The sequence below is a fragment of the Papio anubis genome, chromosome 3 (assembly GCF_008728515.1).
Source record: "Papio anubis isolate 15944 chromosome 3, Panubis1.0, whole genome shotgun sequence".
In the NCBI taxonomy this organism is placed as follows: domain Eukaryota; kingdom Metazoa; phylum Chordata; class Mammalia; order Primates; family Cercopithecidae; genus Papio; species Papio anubis.
Genome location: NC_044978.1, coordinates 161,387,273 through 161,413,295, shown reverse-complemented (window position 1 = coordinate 161,413,295; position 26,023 = coordinate 161,387,273). Strand labels below are relative to the sequence as shown.

The window sequence follows — 26,023 nt, the reverse complement described above, 5'->3', positions numbered from 1 at the left end:
CTCCCAGGTTCAAGTGATTCTTCTGCCTTAGCCTCCTGAGTAGCTGGGACTATAGGCATGTGCCAACATGCCCACCTAATTTTTTTTCCCTGTATTTTTAGTAGAGACAGGGTTTTGCCATATTGGCCAGGCTGGTCTTGAACTCATGGCCTCAAGTGATCTGCCTGCCTCAGCCTCTTAAAGTGCTGGATTACAGGCATGAGCCACTGCACCCAGCCTGCTTCCTCTTTTTGTAAGAGTTTTCTATTTGAGTTTTCTGAATAATCGACTAGCCTCTGATTAAGGCAGAGTTTTAGCCGTAAATGTCTTCACTTGCTGTTGCAAGCTGGCACTTGGTTCTAATCTTTCTAATCTTGAAGGTATATACCATTATGAAAATTATTTTAAAATTCTGAAAGAAACTGTTACCAAAAATGAGGGTAAAAGACTCTACCTGTGATTCCTCCCAAACAGCAGACACTATACTTTCAAAGTGTTCACTTTTAATCTTTTTTTAAAAGTACTTTTTACAGGTTTGTAATCATAGAAGGCAATTTTGAATTCTGCTTTCTTCACTATGTCTTATAAGTATACATTTTTAAACATAGCTACCCAATCTTTATGCTTTAATAACTAAATTATTTCATATGCAGGCTATTTATTATTCCCTTCTCTTTGGACTATAGGTTGTTTTTACCTTTTAAGGTACTATAAATAACACTGCTATAAACACCTTTTATGCATATAGTTTTTTCATGTTTTATATAACTTGCTTAAAATAGATTTCCAAAACTGAGATTACTTTATCAAATATAATGGATTTTATTTTTATGGCTATTAAGTAGTATTAACAGGTTTTGTTCTAAAAGTGTGTAGCACAAGCTATTTTAAACTTGACTTCTTGAGCTCTGCTTTGGGCAAAATTTATATCGTAAGTTTTCTCAGAGCTCATTTAACTCCTTTTTGGGGCATCAGGTTTCCTGTTTCTTGTCTGAGGGATGCTTCTAATATAGACATTTGCAATGCAGAGATAGCCGACATATTCTAAAAATATTAACTGTGTAAACAGGTCCTAGTTTTCAGCAGCATCTACTGCCTTTGGTGTGGATAATTATCTAGTGCAATGTTTGGCACACAGTAGGTGCCATGTGTATGTCAAATGGATAATTGAGTGAAAAGGCATGAACCCTGGAGTCAAAAAGGATCTGAGTTTTAATCCTGGTGCTGGCACTTACTTAACCCCGCTGAAGCTTATCTTACCTGTTAAATGAGTATGGCAATAATATATAGCTGTCTCTTAAGGTCTTAAGGATTTTATGAAATAATGCATGGAAAGGCTTAGCCCTGTCCTTAACACACAGCAAGTATTAAGTTTAGGTTCTTGCTGTCGGCATTGTCATCACCATCAGTGTCACTGTCATCATTCATATAGTCCCAAGGTAGGGGTAAAACTCTTCCTCAGGTCCTTTTTTGATACATCTGAGAGATTAAAACTGCATAATTGTATAAGTTGGTGAAAAAGTAATTTTACCATTAAAAAAAAAAAAAAAAAAGGCAAAAACCGCAATTACTTTTGCACCAACCTAATAATTCGTGCCCTTAGAAAACTGTTGCATCCATATTTAGAGAGGAGTTTGTTTGTTTGTTTTTCCCCCACTATGGACAAGAGTTTGAAATGGTGAGAGGGCAAAAGAAGACAGATCCAGAATACAGCAGATGAGAGAGGCAACTTTGGAGTAACTGTCACTTGTTAGGCAGTCTGTGTTACTAGGAAGAACTTTTGGAAATATTAGGGTTCTGGTTTTGAGAAATAGTTGCAAGGTCCAAGTGTGGACAATAATTATATACTTCAGTGTATTGATGAAGAAAGGTTCTGATTAGGTCATGTGTGTCTGACAGGCTAACAAGCAGTCTTCTCAATAAAAAGAAAGCCAACCTTTGGAAAGAAAAATGAGAATAAAATCTAAAACAAAGCAAATTTGTTTTTCCTGATTCCTGCTAAAGGGAAGAACAGTACTGTGATTACATGCTCATGTTGGAGAAACTGATTTTGCCATATCTCCTCATGTATTTATAAACATTATTTGATGTACGTTCTTGGACAATTTTTCTATTTTTTGAAAATTTCTCTAGACCTATTACTCCTTTCTGAACATTTTGCTTTCCTCTTTTTCTTTTGTTACTTTAACTTCATTAAATTTTTGTTGTTGTTGTTTTTTGTTTTTGAGATGGAGTCTCGCTCTGTCGCCCAGGCTGGAGTGCAGTGGCACGATCTTGGCTCACTGCAAGCTCCGCCTCCCGGGTTCTCGCCATTCTCCTGCCTCAGCCTCCCAAGTAGCTGGGACTACAGGCGCCCGCCACCACGCCTGGCTAATTTTTTTGTATTTTTTTTTTTTTTTTTAGTAGAGACGGGGTTTCACCATGTTAGCCAGGATGGTCTTGATCTCCTGACCTTGTGATCTGCCCGCCTCGGCCTCCCAAAGTGCTGGGATTACAGGCATGAGCAAAAAAAATTCTTTTAAATAGAGATGGGGGTCTCTGTATGTTGCCCAGGCTGGTCTCGAACTCCTGGACTCAAGCAATCCTCTCACCTCAGCCTCCCAAAGTGATGGGATTACAGGTGTGAGCCACCATGCCTGGCCTAACTTCATTTTGTGGTACTTTTTTTTCTTTTATATTAGCCTTCATTGAATGAAAACTTTGAGTCCCCTCTCCTCCTTCACAGATCTTTTCCCATAGACCTTGATTAGGCCTTTTTTTTTTTTTTTTTGCCGGGGGGGACATCACCTGAGATGATTATAAGCCCTCAAACCACAATGCAGTAAAAATCCCCAAATCACGAAATCTATTTTTTTGGAAATACTTCCCAGGTAAGAGGAAGGCAGAAATGCTGCAAATCTTCATAAAACATAAATTATGTAGACTCTTCAGTGATCAAACACTTGATGAACACGGAATAAAACAGTCATCCACGACCTAGAAAACCAAGAGTTCTATTAACAACAGATTAGAAAGGGAGGATGTGATGATGAAAGGAAACTCTGATTTCGAGTCAGAAGTCTGAGTCCTGGCACTGCCTTTTAGAGGCTACTTAATCTTGGGAGAAGTCACTTTATCTCTCTAGGTTCTGTTTCCCTGCCTATAAAATAAAATGATTGAACTAGAAAAGAGATGGCAGGTAAGTTTCTCTTTTGGTACTAAGCCTGATAAATTGTTAGTGATTTTCTGGAGAATTTGTTGAGAATACCAGGTTCAGTAGCAAAGAGTAATGTGATTAGTGGTGTCTGCCATGGGGGTGGGGTTAGGGAGTGGTGGTGTTCATGTCCTGAATTTTCTGTGTCTGAATTAGATGATCTCACCTCCTTTCCACCTGGGACATTCTGTTCTCTCTTGTCTGTACTTAATATGGGACACTTGTCTGGGGTGTTAAAAGTATAGCTCTTTGCTTTTGTCAAAGCTTTCCTTTTTTAAACATCAGCCTGTTAGGACACTGTGTTTTTCAAGATTAGTTTCACAGTCAGAAATGAAGATATTTTGGCAGCAATTTCTGGAAAATTATTGCAAATTAAAAGATGGCTACCAAAAGTCCTAAAATTTAATCTATAATAAACATAAAACATGTAGTGGGTTTGAAGTAAAAAGGGGTATAAGATGTTCACATGTTACTTTTAAATAAGAGGTTATGGGATATGGGGATTACGATAGACTTTACTGCTGTGGTAGAAGCTGGTTGCTGGAGCAGAAGAAGGTACTGGGGACCTTTTGTGTGTGCTGAAATCCAGTAGAAGACAATCCTTAGGGAGTTACGGAAATGCAAGTACTCAGTCTTATTTAATCTTTCTTTCCTGACCTGATACCTGGAACATAGTAGGCACAAAATAAATGTTGACTTGGATGTCTTGGTCTCCATTTAACTAGTTTCAGTCTCATGTTACAGAAGACATTTGCGTATAGATAAAATTAAAAATTAGGAATTGCAGAGATTTTGTGCTTTCCCTCATTTCTATACAGTACTTCATCACATTAATCAGTTCCATGAGAGAAATTTTCTATTTGAAAATGCCTCTCATCATCATTGTGAGTGAAATGTCAGGGATAATGATGGGAAAATGGTGTATCAGCTCTACTACTAGTGATAGGCAATTTGCAAAATTGTGTTTGCTTTACAGCACTTCCATAGGAGGTTTATTTGTGTGGCTGAAGCTATGAAATATGGATATATGTTAGAGGTACATTAATTTACTCTAGCAGCATGCATTTTACATACCATATGTTTATAGTTAATTAGCACAACAAACCCGCATTTAAAAATAATAATAATCTCAATTAGGTTATGCAAAATCAAGCAATCAACCACCTTCCTGACACATACATTCTCTGACTCCTTGGGTAACCATAAAGAAATTGTTCTTTTTTTTCCCTCTCTTCCATCTGCTATCTAGTATGTTACATAGAATATTCCATGTACTAGAAATCTTTCTAAAATATTATTCTCCAACATTTGAAAAGCTTCATATGAATCTCTTGGGAAGAATTTTTTTCTTATGACACTCATAAATGTTCAAAATATCTTTGTTGGTTTAATAAGGTACCATATATTTATTGAGTACACAGAGGAGTGCATTAGGGGAAACATTATGAATTTAAATGATTTTAAAAGAAAATGACTTAAGGTACTATTTTAAGGTGATTTTGTAGTAAAATCTATTTTTGTACCCTAGCCTCTAATAGATAACATATATTCATAGAATTTTCAAAGTTGGAAAGAAACAGAGGTAACCTAGGCTGACTTCCCAACGTAATAATCCTCTCCACTAAATTCATGACCAACCGTCATCCAGCTTCACTTGAATGCTTCCAGTGAGCAGAGGCCTACAGCCTTAGAAGGCAATGCAATTTATTTAATAGCTTTAATCGTTAGAAAATTTTCTCATATGAAGATAAAATATGCTCCCCATTAACTTCCAACCATTGGTCCTAGTTCTATTCTCTGAAGCAATAAAGGATAAGTCCAATTTCTATTCCATATGACACCCCTTCAGTTATAGAATAGCTATCAGATCCTCCCAGTCATCTCTTTTCTGGATACACATCCCCAATTTGTTAAGCTATAAATTCTGTCCATTCCCATTATTTTTCAAAGAAATGAACTAGTTTTATCAACATCTTTTTTGAAATGTAGTGACTGAACGCGGGGCTTCAAATGTGATCTGACCTGAAAGTTTCCTTGTTGTGGTACTGTACTTCCAAATAGGCCAACTGTGAGTCCGTGCCAGCTTTTACAGTTTATGCTGGACTGCAGACTCACCATAGACAGCCAGAAACCCTTAAGGGCTTTTCCACACTGTCCCTTGGGTCTCCTCATCCTGTGCTACAGTGTACTTAGTTTTTCCCACTGCTGAAGCTTAGCCTTAAACTAGACAGGGCTGGAGAACAAGCCTAGGAATCTCCCCTTAAAGGCCTCTCTTTCCCTTGCCCTCAATTTCTTACATTTTTGTGATTCACTTATTAAATAGCTAGCTTACAAGCCAGTTTTGTTGTAAGTTCTTTTGTATTCTTGTTTATAATAGAAACAATTCAGTACATAACTTATTTGAATGTCAGGCTTACCTGTACTGACTTCATAAAAAAACCTCATGGTTTTCTCGTGGATAATCTAAAGCAGTGGTTCTTAAACTTTAGTGTGCCAGGAGGACTTGATAAAACACAGATTGCCAGGCCCTACTCCCAGAGTTTCTGATTTATTAGACCCTAGGTAAGGTGAGAATTTGCATTCCTAATGAGATCCCAGCTGACACTGATATTGCTGATCCAGACACCACACTTTGAGAGCTACTGATGTAAAGAAAGATGGATTTAATGACCAGGTGGATTCATAGCAGTCTTAAAACCAAATTGAGAATGCTTGTGGATAATAGGTTGCAGGAGGAGACTGAAGCAAGAGGCTAATAGAAGTCATGCTTATTCACTTCGATTTGCTTTCAAGATAATCTGCTGAAACTAAAAGTTGAGTTAGGGACCTTGAGGAGAGAGGTACATATTTGAAATAGTCACTGTGGGGAGAACAACTATAATTGTGAGCCTGTGTCTTCATCTCCATTTTTCTGCCTTATGCCAGGCCTCGAACAAGTGTTTTACAAACATTATCTCATTTAACCTTCACGCAATTTTAAGTACCGGTACCCTCTTCTTACGTAAGATGACACAGAGCAAATTTCACACACAAAATGGGAAGCCCTGACCAAATGAACACACATTTTCAAAGGCTGAATTTTTTAATGCCAAAAGCTAAGTTCTTGAATACATGATAGATTTTCTCATAAAGTCTGTTGTATTAGATAAAAGCTTAGAGTTGTTCCTTTAATACTAGACAATGTAAATTTGTCATAACAGATCTTTTTAATAATGAAATTTTACTGCTACAGAAGCTGTTGGTTTGTAAGTAAACTCTTGCTCTTAAGAATTTCTTGTTAAATACTACAAGGGGGATGGTTGTGCTTTAGTCAGGAGTAGACCAAGGCAGCTTTCCAGTGCAGCATGACTCAGCGGGTTTGGAGCGCAGGTGCACAACTCTGCACGTTATGTAACCACACTGCAGGTGTATTAGGTGATCACTCATGTGAGCTCGTGCTTGGCCTGGAGCCACTATTGTCTGTAAAAGGTATAATTAACCTGCTAATGCTGTACATATGGCCTGTGCCTGGGTTGGCGCATGCCTGGGCTCACTTGCACCCAGAGAGAGAGTAAAGCCATGTTGAAACTGTCTACAATTCGAGTGTTTTTCCAGTTACCTGCCACTGGTCTACCTACTCCCCTTGGTCCTCAGCTTGGGCTGAGACCTGACACTTGGCGTGACAATTGACATTACGAACAGGATACTGGGGAGAGTGAGCCTTCATTCCCTGGTGATTCTGGGTCAGCCATGTGGCCACAACATGGGTTGTGGTGCCCGGTGTCAGCTGTACTGCTTGAATGGGCTCCAGTGGAAACCTGGGCAGCGGTAGATGGGTCCCCTGCGAGTATGGAGAAGGCACTGAAGCAGCTAGAAATGCAGAGCACTGAGGAGGAATGAGCTTTTGCCAGCAGAGTTGGATGGGCATTTTTGACTGTGCTACGAGAAGTACACACCCAGTCCCTGAGGGATGAAGTAGAGGTAAGGGCCCTCCAGGTACAGATGGGGCATCTGGAGGCCTGGCTACACAACTCAGAAAAAGAGTTAGAAGCTGCCATGAATGGGGACCTCCAGGCACATGCAGGGCGCCTGGAGGCCTGGCTACAGAGCTTGGAAAAGGAATTAGGGCCTGCTCTGGATGCAGGCCTGGGTCTGTTGTCTTGGCCAGAGACCCCCACCTGGTCTGATACCAAGGAGGCTGTTGGTGGGATCGAGGGTTCCGTGCCATAAAGAAGGGAAAGGTGCCCCACCTGCAGGGGTGCCCCCAATGGGAGAAAAGGGGGTCCCAGTGAGTGACATGCTCACAGGTGTGGATATATTTGATTTTGGCCAGGGTGGAGCAAGAGAAAGTTGATAAGCAGCCCAGTGAACTTTGTGGAGGCAGCTGTTTCCAGAGCAACAATTCTAGAAAATACCCAAGCAGGAGAAGAACGTTTCTGCGTGACCTGGTGCCACCCTGGCACTCCAGCCCAAAGACTATGTGCTGCAGCCAGGTGGGGGTGTAAAGTCTGTTTGATGAGGGAACTGGCCGAGGTGCCCCTCCCGAGGAGGCCACATGTGAAATTAGTAATCCACTGGTCTCCCACCAATGTACAGCAAGTGCTGGTGCTGGTAGACACCAGTGCAGATACATTCTGGGGTTGGATATTTTACACGACTTGGCAGCTGTGCCGTCTATCACGGACTTGATGGACCACTTGATGGAACTGGGATAGTATCACTATGTAGTGGAGTTGGCTAATGCATTGTTTTCCAGAGAGCCAGGAACAGTTTGCCTTCATGGGAGGATGACATTGGACTTTCACAAGTTGCTGCAGGGCTTTTTGCATAGCCCCGCCATTAGCCATGGTTTTGTTAATGATATTATGCCCACCTCTGATTCTCTTGCAGATTTAGAAGCAGCAACACTCCCCTTGCCTAGAATTAAGATGGTGCAGCTGAGACCGCCTTCCTGGCAGCCAAGTGGGCCATTTAGCAGGCATAAGCCCTATAGGTAGTTGACAGGGGCACCCATTTGAGCTGGATGTACATGTGACCACAGATAGTTTTGGCTGGGGCCAATATCAGTGCATGGAGCACTTGAGAACACCAGTGGGCTTTTGGTCCCAGCTGTGGAAGGGAGCTGAGCCCTGTTGTTGATTGATAAAGAAGTAGTTCATAACTCATATGCTGCCCTTCAGATTCATGAGAGCGTGGCAGGACAGGCTACAGACATTGTGCGTATGACTTGCCTGATAGTGTGATGGGTGTGTTCGTGGATAATAACCTCCCAAACTGAGACAGCACAGACATCCACTTTGGCAAAGTGGGGCACCTACTTGGAGCAGCAGAGTATGCTGAGTACAAGTCCCTTAGCATCTGAGTTGCAAGATGTCTTGGGACCTGTAGTCCTAATGCAAGATAAGGCCATGGGGCCTAAGGCATAGCCTTATGCAACCCTACACCTTGAGCCATTGCTGTTTAAGGAAGGGCATCCCCCCATTCCTGATGGGGGGGGGCATGATACACAGATGGGTCTAGCCAAGGTGCTACTGCTGCCTAGACTGCTGTTGCAGTCCAACCTAGTACTGATACTATATGGTTTGCAACCGGGCATGGGCAAAGTAGCCAATGGGCTGAACTTAGAGCACTGTGGATGGTGATCACCAAGGAAGTGACACCTATGGTAATCTGTACTGATACCTGGGTGGTCTATCAAGGGTTAACCTTGTGGTTAACTACCTAGAAGTTACAAAGGTGACTAGTTGGTCACCAGCCCCTGTGGGGCCAGGCCATGTGGCAAGACCCTATAGGAGGAAGGATGACCTCCTCCGACCAAGTATGGGGACAAAAGGTAATCTGTTGTTGCCTGCCGCAATGCCTTTAAAGGTAGAGGAACAAAAACACGGCTTAATGTATAAAGCAACATTGGGGTGATGTCACCATGAGGTGGTTGCCTGCCATAACCTGGAGCTGTTGCTTTCTGTGGTATTGTGTGTTATGAATTCAGGGCTCCACTCTATGGGCACGTGTCCCTACCCAGAGGACACCCTTGGCCTAGGGGGTGGAGTGTAAGAGAGATGGCTGCGCTTTAGTCAGGAGTAGGCTGAGGTGGCTTTCCCGCACAGCGTGACTTAGCAGGTTTGGAGCGCAGTTGCACAACTCCACACGTTATGTAACCATGCCATGTGAGGCTCATTAGGTGATCACCCACATGTGCTCGTGCTTGGCTTGGAGCCATTGTTGTCTGTAAAAGGTATAATTACCTGCTAACGCTGTACATACGGCCTTCACCCAGGTCGGCTTGCACCCATGGCTTGCGCCCAGTCTTGCTTATGCCCAGAGAGAGTAAAAGCCATGTCGAAATTGTCTATGATCATTGAGTGTTATTCCAGCTGCCCACCACTGGTCCACCTACTCCCCTCGGTCCTCAGCTTGGACTGGAACCTGACACGTGGCATGACAAATACTTTAACTCATATATTGGCATCAGTTTGTTCATTTATTGGTTAAAGAATCTTAATGTTGACTAATTTGAGTAAATTTTCTTTCTGCTTTAATTTTTAACTTTCTAGGTAGATTATGATAATCATGCACTTTATAAACACGGAAAGACAGGTCGAAAACAGTCTCCTGTGCGTATTTTCACCAACATTCCGCCCAACAAAATAATCCTTCCTACTGAAGAAGGGTACAGGTAAGATCAAAGTGGAACTTTGAAGTACACAAGTCACTGAAAATAAAGTTACATGTATCTGTCAGTCAAATGCTTTCAGTGTTGAATCAGGTTATTCTATTACTTTTAAATTAGGTCCATAATTTCATATTGAATTGAATTCAGATTGCACTCAGTTTTTGTAATGAGTGCTTTGTAAAGTTTTATTTACTCTGTAAATCTCAATAAATGTATGCAGCTGATTTCTCTGTCCTTTACTCTGTAGATTTTGCTCTCTGTGTCAACGATATGTTTCTCTAGAGAATCAACACTGTGAGCACTGTAATTCTTGCACATCCAAGGTATGGTGTTCTTATAGAATGTATTTTTATTTAAATATTTTCATTTTATTTTTAGCTTACTAGTTTTATTACCTTTTAAATGTTATTTTGTTAATATGATTTGTATTAATATGTATTGTCATTTATTAATTATGCTATAATACAATATTTTAAGTTATAGAGTACAACAACTTTTAAAAATACTTAACTGCCTTCATCATCACCAACAGTCATTTGAATTCATCTTCAAATGGTACTTGGGACTGCTAAAATTATCAGTGTTTCAAATAAGGCATTAAATGCATGCTCAATTATGTGTATGTTGAGGGAAAAATTATGGTGTTTCAAATAAGGCACTGACCTATTAGGTACCATCATCATTCTGGCGAAATAATTAATAACATGTACTGTGCACTTTTAATATGCCAGACACTTTCCTAAGAGCTTCACATGGATGAACTCATTTAATCCTCACAACAGCCTGATTAGGTACAGTTACTCCTTGATTTTTTACAGATGAAGGACTGCAAAGGGACATACCTCCTATTTATTTATTTAGGTATTATTTTTTCTTAATAGACTTGGTTCTTTAGAGGAGTTTTAGGTTCACAGCAAAATCGAGCAGAAGGTACAGAGATTCCCCGTATGTCCCCTGTCCTGACACATGCACATTCTCCCCAACTGTCAGCATCTTCTGCCAGAGGGGTGCGTTTGTTACAAGTGATGGACCTGCATTGACACATCATTAACACCCCGAGCCTAGAGCTGACATTAGGTTCACTCTTGGTGTTTTACATTCTATGGGTTTGAAAAATGTATAATGACATGTTTTCACCATTACAGTGTCATACAGAGTGGTTTCACTGTTTTCACTAAAAATCTTTTGTGTTCTATCTATTTATCCTTCTTCCTGAAGGGTGTCTCTGGCTACCACTATCTTTTTACTGTCTCTATAGTTTTTCCTTTTCCAGAATGTCACACAGTTGGAATTATATAGTATATAGCCTTTCAGATTGACTTCTTTCACTTAGTAATAGGCATGAAAGGTTCCTTCATGTCTTTTCATGGTTTGATAGCTCTTTTTTTGTTAGCTCTGAATGCTATTCCTTTGATATACCACAACTTGTTTACTCATTCACCTACTGATGGACATCTTGGTTGTTTCCAAGTTTTGGCAATTATAAATAAACCCCCTAATTTTTTAGGAAGGCAGGGTGACCCTTAAGTTGTTTTGTTTATTTTAACTAAATCTGATCAGAAAGGGCATGTGAAGTTTAATTTGGCTCATAAGCACAAATTATTCTCTAAAGAAGAGGCTGCATTTATATAAACATTAGAAAGTACATTTTTCATGAGTATAGAATAGTATTACTGGTTATACTTGTTTTTAACAATGTTAATACATCTGATTGTTTATATTTCGTTTTTATTAGTTGAGACATGCTGTGTATTCTTCATTTAAAAAAAATTATGCCCAGATTGTATAGTTTAAAGTTGAGGGAAACAAACTTATTATTTAGAGATGCACACAAAGGTAGTAAAAGGAAGCAAGAGCTAGGAAATGACAATCACACAATTTAAAGAGGTGTCATTTGGAGGGGACGGGAGGAATGCTGTGACTGAGTAGGGGCACGGGACAGTTTCCAGAGGGCTGGTGGTATTCTTTCTTGACCTCGTGGGTTTTATCCGTGTTTGCTTTACAATACTCATTAAATTGGACATATTTTATGCACCTTTCTAGATATTTTTATTTCATAGTTTTAAAATTAATCAAACAGTAACCTATAATCTGTCTTTCTAAATTATGTAAAGTTCTCAAATATGAATTTCATTAAGGATTATGCAGTATAGACACATAAAATTATGAATCATTAATTCTCTTGAAATTTTCATTTGAGTCCTTCTTTGTGCAGATTGGGTTGCTTGAACTGGAGTGGATTTTCAAGATCATTTAGATAAATCTCCTAGTTTTACAGTTAAGGAAATTGAGGCCCATCAAGGAGGCATTTGAGTTGAGTGGAGAAATGCATAAATTAAAATCAAAGTATTTAATTGTGAAGCCCAGAAAAGGCAGAAATAAGGAATGAATAATTTACACAGATTTTAATAAGACATTTTAATTTTTAATTGTAGAACTTGATTTTTAATAACAAATTAAATATAATTTAAAAATTGTTTTTTTTTTTGATAGGATGGCAGGAAATGGAACCATTGCTTTCTCTGTAAAAAGTGTGTAAAGCCTTGTAAGTATTGAGACTTAATGTTTGAGATCCTATGAACACATTTTAGAGTTTTTCTCCATCTAAATAGGATTTTTCATTGGATTTATAAAGGAAAAACTAATCAGGGTAGAGACTTGTAATTTATTTGCTTTTTAATTTTATAGTTATCAACATGTATGTTCTGCCTTGTTCTGCCTTGCAGGAGAGATGATTGCTCACCTGTTTCAGTGTGGCATTTGGTTTGACTTATTTTAATAAGGCATTGTGTCACTCAGCCAGCCTCCATTGTGACAGTAGCTGTCAGCTCATAACTTACTGGAGAAGGGCTGAATTTGTTGCATGTAACAGAAAGAAGTTAGCTAGTTTATGTGGAATTCTAACCTCTTCTCCCTGGTCTCTTTAGCCAAACTAAAACTAGCTGTGCAAACTAGCCACAATATTTCAAGTAAACACTGTTCGTATATCCTACCTTAAAAGTTAATAAGATGAAAAATTACGTTACATGAACTTCTTTTAAAACTTAATTTTTATTTTACAGCCTGGATCCACTGTAGCATTTGCAATCACTGTGCTGTTCCAGATCACTCTTGCGAGGGCCCCAAAGATGGCTGCTTTATTTGTGGTGAATTGGATCATAAACGCAGTACTTGTCCTAACATTGCTACATCTAAAAGAGCTAACAAGTCAGTTGAATACTTAACTAGAAAAATGTATTCCATCTGTGTTTTATACAGGGTAATCCATAAAAGCATGCAACATTTGGAGGATCTTAAAGTGCCAAGTTAATTGTCACTTTCACTATTATGTACTGGTTGCATAGATGGATGGAGAGAGGAGAGAAAGATGATTCAAAGAGCTTGCTTTCAAAGAGCTTACAGTTCTATAGCTTAGACATGAAAATAACCAAAATATGAGGTAGAAAGTGGTTAACTTTACCTCTCCTTAGCTTTACATCTCATGTGTAAAGTTACAGGGCTTGACAGTTCATGCTTTATTGAAGGACATGATATTTAAGTCAGGCTTTGAGGAACAGATCAGATCTAGACACACGATGGCAGGAAAGGCTGGAGAAGCCATTTCAGATTGAATATCAAATAATTCTACAGTAGGCAAATTGTAAGAGAGCTATTTCTTTATATCAAATTTTAAGAAAAATATTTAGACATGCTTAATACTTAAATATTTGAAATTTTTATTACTTTTTTTCCTGTGATTATTTTCACATCTCTTACCAATATTTGGTTACAGTTATCGATTACAACTCAGAGTAAAGGGAGAGCAATGACAATAGCATATTTAGAAAAGGCATTGCTTCTGGAATAGCTATCCCCAAAATAAAACAAGACAAAACAAAAAAAGAAAAACACTGCTATTTTAACAGGGCTAATTTGAATGATTATACTTTTTTCCTAACTAAAAGGGATGATAGTGATTAAGTGCTCTTGCTTTATTGCTAAGAAAACTAATGTCACACAGTTATTAATTGGAGATTACCAGATAGCTAAATGTGACATTATATGACATACGAAATTTCAGATTGGGCTACCATATGACTATGACTTGTAATTAAAGAAAAATGGATTCTTATTAGAAATATCTGATACTTTGGTAATTATTTATGATAATATTACAATTCGTTCCCATGTGTTTTATTTGTGGTCAGTGAAATTTTTTTTTTCCATTGTGGTCCAGCCACTTGAATTCTGGCTACCATTACAACTGCCTCGTTCCTACATTTACTCTACTTTAAATAATTATTTCCACTGAGTAATCCAGGATAAAGTAAAGTTTTAAAAACTTAATTAAAGAAGCTTACTGAAGCATCTTATAAAATATTTCCCTTAGAATAAACCTTCAGAAATTGAATACAACCTCATAATCATATTGGTCTGGGATTGCTGTACCATTGTCAGTGTGATGCTGGGTGGTAGTCAGTGACATGCTCAGCCTTTAATTCTGTGAACTTACATGGAAACTGAATTTGCATTTTGATACTCTATTGTAGGCCCTTCATTGCTTCCTAAATATAGTCTATTTGGCAGTAATATACTGTTTCATTAGGGGAAATCATCTAGTATCTTTCAGTACTAGATCTTATCAAGTTTAATTCCAAGAGCAAATCCTTTGAGATGTGGATGCCTGATAATTCTTAAATAATATTACTTTTTTCCTCAGAGAAGACACCTAAACTCCTATTAATAGTTACTGCTTTAAAAAAAAATTATTTTGAGGCCGGGCGCGGTGGCTCAAGCCTGTAATCCCAGCACTTTGGGAGGCCGAGACGGGCGGATCACAAGGTCAGGAGATCGAGACCATCCTGGCTAACACGGTGAAACCCCGTCTCTACTTAAAAAAAAATACAAAAAACTAGCCGGGCGAGGTGGCGGGCACCTGTAGTCCCAGCTACTCGGGAGGCTGAGGCAGGAGAATGGCGTAAACCCAGGAGGCGGAGCTTGCAGTGAGCTGAGATCCGGCCACTGCACTCCAGCCTGGGCCACAGAGCGAGACTCTGTCTCAAAAAAAAAAAACAAAAAACAAACAAAAAAAAAATTATTTTGAAATTGACAAAGCAAAATTATTTTTTTATTTACAATAGTGAAAAATAACAACCTTTTTAGCATACATGACATAAAAGGTCTTTCCATCTCAGGCTTTTTACAGCTGTCTTACATTAATTTGTTTTTCCTTGGTGTTAATTTTTCTTTAGTTGCTAACTGGAATGATGCTGGCTCCCTCTTGTGGTTAAAGCTCATTTTATCAGTTACATAAATATCTATAATTTAAAGGACAAATACTAGGTCAATTTAATTTTAAGACAAAATAAAACTGACTTATAGTCAGTTCATCACCATTCAAAGACTTTATCTCTGGGAAGTTTTGTATATTCATATTACAAATGAATATTTTCAAATATTTTCCTCCTGTTTTTGTTTACTGTATCCCCTAGTGAAATTTCATTCATTTTTAGTCCTGCTTATAAGTGGATGAGCCAAAGAGAAACTTAAATTTTGTGTACAGGCACACATGGCTTCACTGACTTTGCCATTAGAGATTATACTGTATTTCATTAAGTTTGCTAAATCATCACTTATCAAGAAATTATCCTACTTCAAAAAAGTGGGGAAATAGATTTATATAGTATGCACTGATCAGTATAATACTATAAAGATAACTTTTTTGTTTAAGTTTTCAATCCTACTTCTTCTGTAGACTGTTCTATTTTGAACTGATAAGGTATCCTTAGTCCACAGTGCAAAATTTAAATATGAAAAAATTTAAGGTTGTCAAGCAAAATTCTGCGTAATAGTCACATGGAACTAATAATGGCTAATATTTATTGAGTGATTATTATATGGTTAGCAGTTTGCATATATATAAATAATTTAGAGTATATAGTATAGCACAGGTCCTGGAATCAAGCTGGTTCTGCCAGATCTCATGGAATGTTCATTGATTTCATAGCCTCAATATCTTCACCTAAAAAAGTAGGGATAGAGAGGGGGTGACTATCCTCCCCCTTATATCTCTGTCTCCCAGCTCCTTGAAGTCAAAGATTATACCCATTCATTTTTGTATTCTCAACAGGTAACATATATGCTGAGTAAACAAAAAGTGAGGCATAAATTGAACCCATTGGGGGATACATTGTTCATGAAGCTCTTTTCCCAGGTTTATTCCTGACAAGATCAAGAATAAGCTTTTCCTATGGAGACGCTTATGAGCGGTGAACCTAACAATTGTTATTGCTGGGTAATCAGGGGAAGAATCCTGGTTTGGCAGTGCTGTAGCTCTGGCCCCTTCCTTGGTTCTGGATGTGATGAGCATCATGACATGATTCAGCTAGTTTGGAGAAAGTGAATGGATGGGCCAGTAATTTTTTTAGCCACAGGTTGCCTGTAACTTAGTGTGGAGAACACCAGAAACAATCTGTTTTGTCGGGTGTGGTTCAGTGTTTTCAGAGGGTGAGTTCCAGCTTGTTTATTTTGAAGCTAATCTTCAAGATAAGGACCACAAAATGCTGATACTCTGCATGGCACTTGTCAAGACTTTTAGATCCGCTGAGGAAAGGAAAATCTGTAGGACTTAGGAAACGGGCCCTTTCAAGGCTTGTTGGTTTTTTCCATTGTGCTGTTCATTTTTCTACCTCTGCTAACTGCCCCATGTATCAGCTCCTCTCTGAAAAAAACAGCATTCAAGGATTTGGAGATCGAAGTGCTGAGTTGAGCAGTATAGATGTACAAAAAACTTTTTTAAAAAGTCCAATCTCACTGCCTTTGCATTTACCTCTGTGGTGTGTTTGCCCCAGACAGCTTGTTCTAAATCCATAGTAACCATCTTTTAAATAATTTTTTTTTCTCAAACATTTTGCTTGGTCAGGCCTCTGACTCTTTCCTTGTTGTTATGGTTAAGAGACTGAGGATTTATGCTTGCAATACAGTAGACTCTTTCCCTTCTTCTATTTTCTTATTTGGTTAGCTAGTTAATTAAACTTCAACATAATTACATAATTCACTGTGCTCATTCTGTGAAATAATTTAGCACCTTGTTTTCCAGAGCTGTCGGAAAGCAGAAGCAAAGAAAAAGTAATAAGATGAAAATGGAGACCACGAAAGGACAATCCATGAATCATACATCTGCTACAAGGAGAAAGAAAAGGAGGGAAAGAGCCCATCAATATCTTGGCTCTTAAATGTCCAGTGACTTGAGAATAAGAAAGATTTATGGTCCAACCTTTGATGCCATTTTCTGAAAGTGCCACACTGGACTTAAATTCAGCCGCTTCCAGAGGTATGCACCTTTCTGAGCTAGATAACAGGCAGGTGGCATTTGCTGGCTTACAGTCCCTTATCTGCCTCTCTGGAGACTGGGAGTTGTTCCATCTTCAGCCGGTTTACTAGTTCTTTCAGCATTCATTTTTCCTCATTTTAAGTCTCTCCCAGTCGCATTATTCTATTTTTATTTTTTTTGAAACGGAGTCTTGCTCTGTCTCCCAGGCTAGAGTGCAATGGCATGACCTCAGCTCACTGCAACCTCTGCCTCCCGGGTTCAAGCGATTCTCCTGCCTTAGTCTCCTGAGTAGCTGGGATCACAGGCACATGCCACCATGACTGGCTAATTTTTGTATGTTTAGTAGAGACGGGGTTTCACCATGTTGGCCAGGCTGATCTCGAACTCCTGGCCTCAAGGGATCTGCCTGCCTTGGCCTCCCAAAGTGCTGGCATTACAGGCATGAGCCACCTCACCCAGCTTCTGTCACATTATTCTAGCCTCTTTAATCTAGAAAATGCAGACAGCATTCTTTTGCAGAAGATGTCAGAAGAAAACGAAAGTGAAAACCTATGAAGTTTGTCTACCTTGAACATAAAAGTATGTTCATTTAAATAGGAAAGTATTTTATGTTAAATATGAAACAATAGTTTAAACCCCACTTGAAAAGTACAGTGTACAATTATTTTCAGACTGAATTTGAAGATGATGGAAAGAGTTTTTACAAAGGCACTGTATAGATATAGAGATTGTAATTTTAATTACATTATTATTAAATATTTATTTTCCATGTACTTTTTGCAGTTGTCTTTTGATGGTCTAGAATCACTTAAATGCTTGTTGAATGAGTGAGATGTTTAGAACTAAGACTTGCTCTGTCATTCCAGTGTCTTTTAACCTATGCAGTCAATTTCTCTCTTTGTAAAAGTAGTTCGGAGCAGAAGTCAGGAGAGTTTAGTAATTAAACTCCTCATTCCTACCCTTAACGTTTCCTGGCTGTATGATCTTGGCCAGGCCACTCTCTCTCTAAAAGCCCTGGTTTCTTCATTATTATAATGGGGAGAATATCAGCTATACCTGAGGTTTGTTTTGTGATTAAATTTTAAATGAGACCCAAGTGCTTGGCTCTCAGTTCTCCTCTGTCATTGGTGAGTTATGTTAACAATAAAGATTGTTACTGGGGTCTAATGGTGATTATCTTTTGGCCCGAAAACAAAGCACTTAACTGCAGTAATTTGAACTCCCAGAACAAACAGTTCATCTCCCCATTTCTCTGCTAGTTATTATCTCCTTAAGACTGAATTGTTTTGAATGACTTATATTTGCATAATGACTTTTCTCTTGTTTCCAAACAACTGCTATAAAGCAGATTTGAAGGCATCTTTGTTTGGGGTTAGCCAGAGCCCTGTAAGGAAGGGTAGAGGAACTGCACTCTACCTGGTATTTAAATTCCAGGTAAGTTAGGACTGATGCCTGGTGTAGAATACTCAAGTGTGGCCCAGATCAGTGTGGCAGTGGTGTACCTCAGTTGACATCAAAAGATGAGTTATACCCCTGGACTTCATAAGCATCAGAAAGCTCTTCTCCCCTTTGTTACATGGAGTGCTATGATAGGAGGGGCACATTTGGAGGTGACTGGGTGAGATATGAACTTTGTAAAACCATTGTGAGAGTTCCCCTCTCTGATTCAAGCAAGGATAGGGACATTGCCTGACTTTATGGTGTTCACCATTCCATGATAAAATCTATTGAAATCTCCTCTGAAACTAAGACACCTGAGGGACTGTGACTACTGAAAAATTGAGTTCTGAAGGCCAAAGTTATTCTCATCACTATATTTCCTTAATTTTAAGATACCATCACTTGTAAAATACACCATTGATTTTATCATAGCTTTTCAGGGGAGAAGAGAAATAATACTTCATTAATTAATTTTTAGATTATCTGATTTCAGAAATACTGAAATGCAAATAAAAAAGACACATCTTAGAATTGAGGAAATAGTTATAATCAGGAATAATGTACTTACTTACTTATTTTGAGACAGAGTCTTGCTCTGTCAGACAGGCTGGAATGCAATGGTGGGATCTTGGCCCACTGCAACCTCTGCCTCCCGGGTTCAAGCGATTTTCGTGCCTCAGCCTCCTGAGTAGCTGGGATTACAGGTGCCCACCACCACACCTGGCTAATTTTTGTATTTTTGTAGAGACCGGGTTTCTCCATGTTGGTCAGGCGAGTCTCGAACTCCTCATCTCAGGTGATCTGCCCGTCTTGGCCTCCCAAAGTCCTGGGATTACAGACATGAGCCACTGCCCTCAGCCAGGAATAACGTACTTTAAAACTTTATTACTGTCTTAGAAAGTTAAAAATAGGAAATCTGGTGATTTTACACTTACATTCAGTTAATACTAATTTTAAGGACTTAATCTCTATTCCTTTTTCAGAGAATAAACTAATTAGTAGGCTGTAAAAATGTGTCTCTGGGAGGTAGAATGTGAAGCGGGATGAGGTCATTTATTCTTAATAGAGATCTGAACATCTGAACATTAAGATACCTTCTCAAAATAGCAATAGAAGAAAATCCCTGACATTTGACAGATAACATTTTCTAAGCTTTTTAAAAGGACACTTTTAATAAATAATTACAGCTAAATTTCATTCTTCTTGTATTATGTAATTTAATCAGATACAAAGTCTTTTTGTAGGCCCGATTTCATATTTTTTTCCTACATTAGTCCAGTACCTAGACTAGTTTATTACTCCATATGCCCCATTCTTTTCATCTGATACTGTTCTTTCTGCTTGGAATATGTCCCTCCATGTGACCAGTCCATTCTGGTTTGGGAATCTTCCACGAGTCCCTGATACTGAAACCTTCTTTGGCCCCTTGGCGTTCTATACTACATTTAAAGCCTTTCACATATTATTCTGTGATTATTTTTACAGATTTTATTTCCCTCAAAGATTTAGGTCTCTTAATGTCAGCACCCATTTCATCTGCTCTTGTGCATCTTGTGCCTTGTTGGTGCTCAATAAAAATTTGATGTAAGAATGGAATTTTCTAGAGTCTTTGAAGTGGTAGGCATGCCTGAAATACAGACTGGACCCACTCTAATATGTTTCTTCTAGGTACTGAAAAAGAAAACAGATTTATATTAGGAGGGACTTAGAGTCAATATGAGGACCACCCTAACACTGAAGTTTTAAACGTGGGGATATGCTGTGTGAAGATGAGTAGCCTTATCTGCAAGGCCCCTTCAAAGTAAACTGCAAAATACTAGGCATCTGGGAGAAGTTTGACTAATCTTGATATATAAAATCACAACCTACAAAGGGTCCTGGTCTGCTCCCACTGCCTTCATAGTGTCCCTGTTGGTCTCTCCACTGGAGTAGTACATCTGTTGCCAGAGAAATAAAAATGTGTATGCTTGTGTGTTGTTTTTATACTTCTTTTATGGTACTTAAATCATGCCCTGTATAAGAATGACTTTACATACTTGTTTAGCCCTGTACAGATTAGAAGCTCATTGATGGCAGTGCCTGTGAACATCACTGTGTTTGCTTACTAGGCACGAGAACTGTGCCTTTTCTACAGTGATAGAGATTACCAGCCGCATCACCTGTGACCTCAGTTAATGGGAAGCAGGCAGCCAAGCTAACACATTTCTTCACCCTCTAGGTAGTAGGTGTTCATAAATACCAACTGAGTGAATGGAAATGCCATTTAATATCCTGCTTTATGCCTCACACCCTCACTATGCTATGTAAGAAGCAGGTACACTTCGAGCTGTCTAGGTAGGACAGCTTCCACAAAATCTAAAGGAAAATCCAGTTTTACTTATTTGATGTGATTTTAATTGGACCATGAGGGCCTGGGTTGAAATTACTTGAGGGTCAGCTAAGAAGGTCATTGCAATAAAGTAAAGATAAGACCTCTGCTATTTGATTTCAGGCAATAGTATAAATGTTAACTCAGCAAGATGAGGCAAATAGCACCAACACTGAGCAACAAGATCTCAGAGCTCTGAGAGGTTGAGTTTTATCTCAATTGCCTTTGGCGGGACAGTTAGTTACAAGTTCCCTGGTTTAGCTGCTTGATACCACTGGATACTAGAAGAGGTGAAACCTGGTGATCTCTAAGATGGTAGGCCTGAATAGATGGGCCACTTTCTTCATCTGCAAGTGTGGAGAGGAGGAGTGGGAGAACACTAGAGGAAGTCAGCCCAAACATTCCACATGCTTAAAGAAGACAGGCCAGGTGCGGTGGCTCACGCCTGTAATCCCAGCACTTTGGGAGGCTAAGGGGGGTCGGGGGGAGTGGATCACCTGAGGTCAGCAGTTCGAGACCAGCCTGGCCAACATGGTGAAACCCCATCTCTACTATAAATACAAAAAAATTAGCTGGGCATGGTGGCGGGTGCCTGTAATCCCAGCCACTCGGGGCAGGAGAATCGCTTGAACCTGGGAGGCAGAGGTTGCAGTGAGCTGAGATCACGCCATTGCTCTCCAGCCTGGGCAACAAGAGCGAGTCCGTCTCAAACAAACAAAAAACAGGAAAACAAAGGTTGCTGCCTGTTTACAGTTAATACATGAGCCAGGTAAATCAAGGAAAAATAGAAGCATCTCTAACCCTACCACCCAGAGATAACCACTCTTATAACTTCCCTGCCTACTCTTCCAAAGATAAGTTCTTGCATAAATAGGTTTACAGACACATGCGCAAATTTCCCTCAAGAAAATGGAATTTTAATTACATACCGTTTTATGTCGCATGCTTTTTCATAAGTATATTGTGAACATCGATTTATGTCTGCATAGTATTCTTCAGGATAGATATATTTTTCAAAAATCTATGATGGGACATCTAGGTGGTTTGCATTTTTTCACTTTAGTAAATAACCTCGTAATGAACATACTTAAGCAAATATTTATTTCTCCTGCCCTTGCCTCCTTAAAAAGCACTGATGCCTGATCCTTGAGCCTTCTTCCCTTTTTCTCTTTATTCTGTGTCACCAATGCACAAATGAGCCAGTTTGACAAAGCAGTATTTTCCTAAGGATGGGGGAGGCAAAAAAAAACAGAGGAGGTAAAGCTAAAATCTTTATGGGGCAGTGGGAAGAAGAAAAGGCTGGAAACACAATGTGTTAATATTTCTTGCCTTACGGCTACTTTGGATCATTTCCAAGAACAATTCCTGCCCCCTACTGCCTACCAACACACATGAGAGTCTATAGCAAACTTGTCTAACTCGCAGCCTGCGGCACAGGAGGGCTTTGAATGCAGCCCAACACAAATTCATAAACTTTCCTAAAACATGAGTTTTTTTGTGATTTTTTTTTTTTTTTTTAGCTCATCAGCTGTCATTAGTGTTAATGTATTTTATGTGTGGCCCAAGACAATTCTTCTAATGTGGGAAGACAAAAGATTGGACACCCCTGGTCTATAGCAGCATCAAACTCTGCTGTTTCCTGCCCACACCTGGAACTCCACAGCTATGCTGTTTCCTTTGCTGTAAGGCTTAGGAAGTTCATATTCCGTGAAGACTTAATGTGCAGGTAGTTATACTCAGTCCTTTGCAGTACAGTGTTTATGCCTCTGGGAACAGTCATTTTCACGTGCTGTGTGGGTGTTTGTATTCAGGTAAATTCCAGGAAAATGGACACTCAATTTCCATTAGAATATCAAGTGCATAGATACTGGACCCCCACCAGGTGATCCATTATAACTGCCCCAAAACATTAACACCTGAAAATGCGTTTTGTGAAAAAGGCAGATGCATTTTTACCTTAGAAATGTTGATTCTGGAAGATTTGGGGGCACATGCTAAGTTGTCTGCAGCTAAGGCAAGGGTTGCAAAGCCCCTGGGTAGGTATAAAGTCAAAGGCTAAGAGCAGTACTTGGCACAAAATAGTTACTTGATGCTGAATGAATTAGTCTCCCTCCGTCATCCACTTCCCAGGGGCTAGATCCAGACAAAGGTCTAGAAGATGGGGCCTGTTCAAAGTTAAAGGTCCTGCGGTCTCTTTCTTCTTTGAACAAGTCAAAGGTAGTGAAAAGTAGACTTTCTACCAGAGGGTTTAAGAACCCTAGGATGACACTGTCACATTCTCTTAGGGAGGTCATAGCTGTGGGAACTGTGAACATGTTGACTCATTTAAATGTGTCCTACATAAAGCAACATCAGATGAATTCTGATGTACAAGTCTGCCAGGCTGACCCGTGAGCCTCTGGGCAGAGTTCCTGTCCCATGCATTCGTGTAGCCTCAGTTCCCCCACATAGTAAATGCCAAGAAGAAATCGTGTATGAGCCTACACTCTATTCGTTATGATGGGTCTGCAACTATCAATATGTTTTGAGGGTTAAATGGGATGAGGTGTCACAGTATTATTTTCCTGTTAGGGAGGTTTTAGGCAGGCGCCTCTTCTCTCTTCAAACTGGAATCACCCGAAGAGTTTTAGTAAATACTGGGCCCATCCAGGGTTAATTTTCTTCTAATTGGTTTGGGGTGCTGCTTGGAGAGGGGGACTTTTAAAATTCTATACTGACCCACCAGGAATGACATGAGAACTACTTGCTTAGTAACTGTCAGAGGAGGCTCCAGCTGATCAGGACCTAAAGTTCATATTCTTTATCATCTCCCCGTTGTTGCTGAAGCCTACCCCATAAACCCCTAACGTCCCGTCGTCCACAGCAGCGAATTTCCGGGAAAACGGGAAACCTATGCAAGCATGCCCACACACGTGCACAAACGCGTTCCCAAAAGCCCCGCGTGCGGCCGCAGGGGCCCGCCCCGCCCTTCTCGGGCCCTTCTGGGTCCCCGCGCCCAGCGATCCCACCCGCACCTGGGTCTGGGGCTCCGCTCCCTCCCTCTCCGCGGCACTCGGGGTTCCCTGCCCCGCCCACGTGCCCCACCTTCCCTCGCTCCGCCCCTCGCTGCTCCCTGCCCCGCCCACGGGCCCCATCCTATCCCCACCTCGCTCCGCCCCTCGCTGCTCCCTGCCTCGCCCACAGCGCCCGGTCCCCGTCCGCCGGGTCTGGCTCTCAGCCCCTCCAAACCCGGTGCGCGCCCCGCCCCGCCTCCTCCTCTCGCGAGGCAGTCTCGACGCCGGAAGTGCCTGGAGCGCGCGACAGCGGCGGGGCGGGGCGGTCTGGAGGCTGTGGCGCGCGGCCGGCAGAGGGAGGGGTGAGGTCGCTGGGGCTGTGTTAGTCACCGGTGGGGACTCTTGCAGGTACAGCCGCGGTCGGGGCTCCTCGTGGAGGGCCGGGAGCTTCTGCCGGCCTCTTACTGGGGTGTCGTTGCAGGGCCGTCCCCATGTTGCGTTTTCCGACCTGTTTCCCGTCCTTCCGGGTGGTGGGAGAGAAGCAGCTCCCGCAGGAGATTATTTTCCTGGTCTGGTCGCCCAAGCGGGATCTCATTGCTTTGGCCAACACAGCGGGCGAGGTGAGTGAGCCGGCGGGAGCCCGCGTGTGCTGGGTCTGCTCCCGGGGTCCCTAGAACACCGAGCCCGAGCCTGTTCTTTCGGGCCATAGGCGGCCGGAGTCTCAGTTTCCCCTTCTGCAGACATGGTGGGCCACCTGCTACCCTTGCCTCCCAGGACGGCAGCAAACTTTAAGTATGTATGCGAAAGGTGATGTCTGTGCTATTTTCGGTACTTTTATGGCTAAAGTAACAGTTTTCACACAGCTTAACACCGTCACGCAATCCTGCTTCCCCAAGTCGTCTTCACTCATTGGTTTATTAATTAAATGAACTTTTAAAAAAGCGCACGATGTGCCACTCATGAGCTAGACATAGTGGTAGATCCAGGGACCCTGCCCTAAGTTTGCTTACAGTTTTAATGGCAGAAGGAGGAGTTATTATCAAACTTCAGCTGCAGAAGTGCATGCATGTAGCTGCCACAGAGGATACATTTAAGAATCTGGCTTCTCTTGTCCACGTTTTATACTACGGGTTGGATAACCACCACTAAAAATACCTTTAAATTGGACAAGGAAGGGATGCATTGGATTCCAGAGAGAACGTGCATGAATGTTATCACCATGTCTTGTTCACATTAAACTTCATCGAGTATAAGCCAGTTGTACCCAACTTTCTGCTGAGAGTTATTACCTGCCAGCCATTTTGTAAGGAAACCTTCACCTGTGCATCTTTCCGCCTCTGGCTTGAGAGTTACCTGGCCAGGTGAGAGTTGTATAGAGTCAAATTTGGAAACTAGGTGATAAGGAAATCGTAGCACCCTGCAGACTACAGCACCATGTTATCTGCCATGATCCAGTCGCCGGGGTATTGATGTCTCATTTTTCAGGGCCCTCCATGAAATCTCGTCTCCCTCCACTGCCGGGATGCTTTGAAACTCTGTTGTGGCTCTAGAGAGCAGCAGGTGATACAGCCACAGAAGTAGGAGGGAAGGTAGACAGGAGGCACATCCGTGCAATCAGATGGGTAGGTGTGATAGAGGGCACTATTATATCCATTTTCTCAGTGAAGGAAGAAGCAAGGGTATTGTCTATGGGTGAAGATGGAGAAAAATATATTGGAAGTTTGAGAAAGAAGAGGTATGAAAAAGCTAACAAGGCAGGTGGACTTAGGAAGCCTAATAGGATTACCTGTCAGTGTTACGAGCCACACAAGATCGGTGTTGTTATTTGAGAGACACTGGTTGAATGAGGTTGTATGTGTCTCTCTCCGTTCTGTTTGGCTGTGTGGGTGCAGGCATCGTTGGGTTTAACCAGGATTGTTGTTTTGCAAGTATGACAAAGCAAGAGAAAGATGAAAGAGAGTTGAAGTTATGTGCAAGGGGAGTGATTGTGTTTCTGAACTTTGGGTTCTAACTTGATGAAGGAGGGAAGCGAAGGCAGGGGAGAGGGACAGTAAATAGGTGGTAGAATCAATAGACTGTATCCTGG

At 40.7% G+C, this 26,023-nt stretch overlaps 2 protein-coding genes across 7 annotated transcripts in view; both read left to right on the top strand.

The window, feature by feature from the left end:
- Positions 1-17,909, top strand: part of ZCCHC4 (zinc finger CCHC-type containing 4) — a 56,450-nt gene extending 38,541 nt beyond the window's left edge. For 2 of the 3 annotated variants that reach the window (XM_009206619.4, XM_003898550.5), the window contains 5 exons: positions 9,706-9,827; positions 10,072-10,147; positions 12,318-12,369; positions 12,887-13,031; positions 16,903-17,909. In XM_009206619.4, the coding sequence (XP_009204883.2) occupies positions 9,706-9,827; positions 10,072-10,147; positions 12,318-12,369; positions 12,887-13,031; positions 16,903-17,038 (531 nt within the window). In that variant the 3' untranslated portion in view covers positions 17,039-17,909. Of the gene's footprint in view, positions 1-7,484; positions 7,629-9,705; positions 9,828-10,071; positions 10,148-12,317; positions 12,370-12,886; positions 13,032-16,902 lie in introns of those variants that run through there. The other variant, XM_031664686.1, reaches the window with a different exon arrangement.
- A 6,311-nt stretch (positions 17,910-24,220) lies between these two features.
- Positions 24,221-26,023, top strand: part of ANAPC4 (anaphase promoting complex subunit 4) — a 41,967-nt gene continuing 40,164 nt past the window's right edge. For 2 of the 4 annotated variants that reach the window (XR_002521978.2, XM_009206622.3), the window contains exons 1-2: positions 24,221-24,345; positions 24,419-24,557. Coding sequence is in view for 3 of the 4 variants with exons in the window: in XM_009206622.3 (XP_009204886.1) it covers positions 24,429-24,557 (129 nt within the window). In the remaining variant the exon portion in view is untranslated. The remainder of the gene's footprint in view (positions 24,346-24,418; positions 24,558-26,023) is intronic. The other 2 variants (XM_003898551.4, XM_009206620.3) reach the window with 1 other exon arrangement.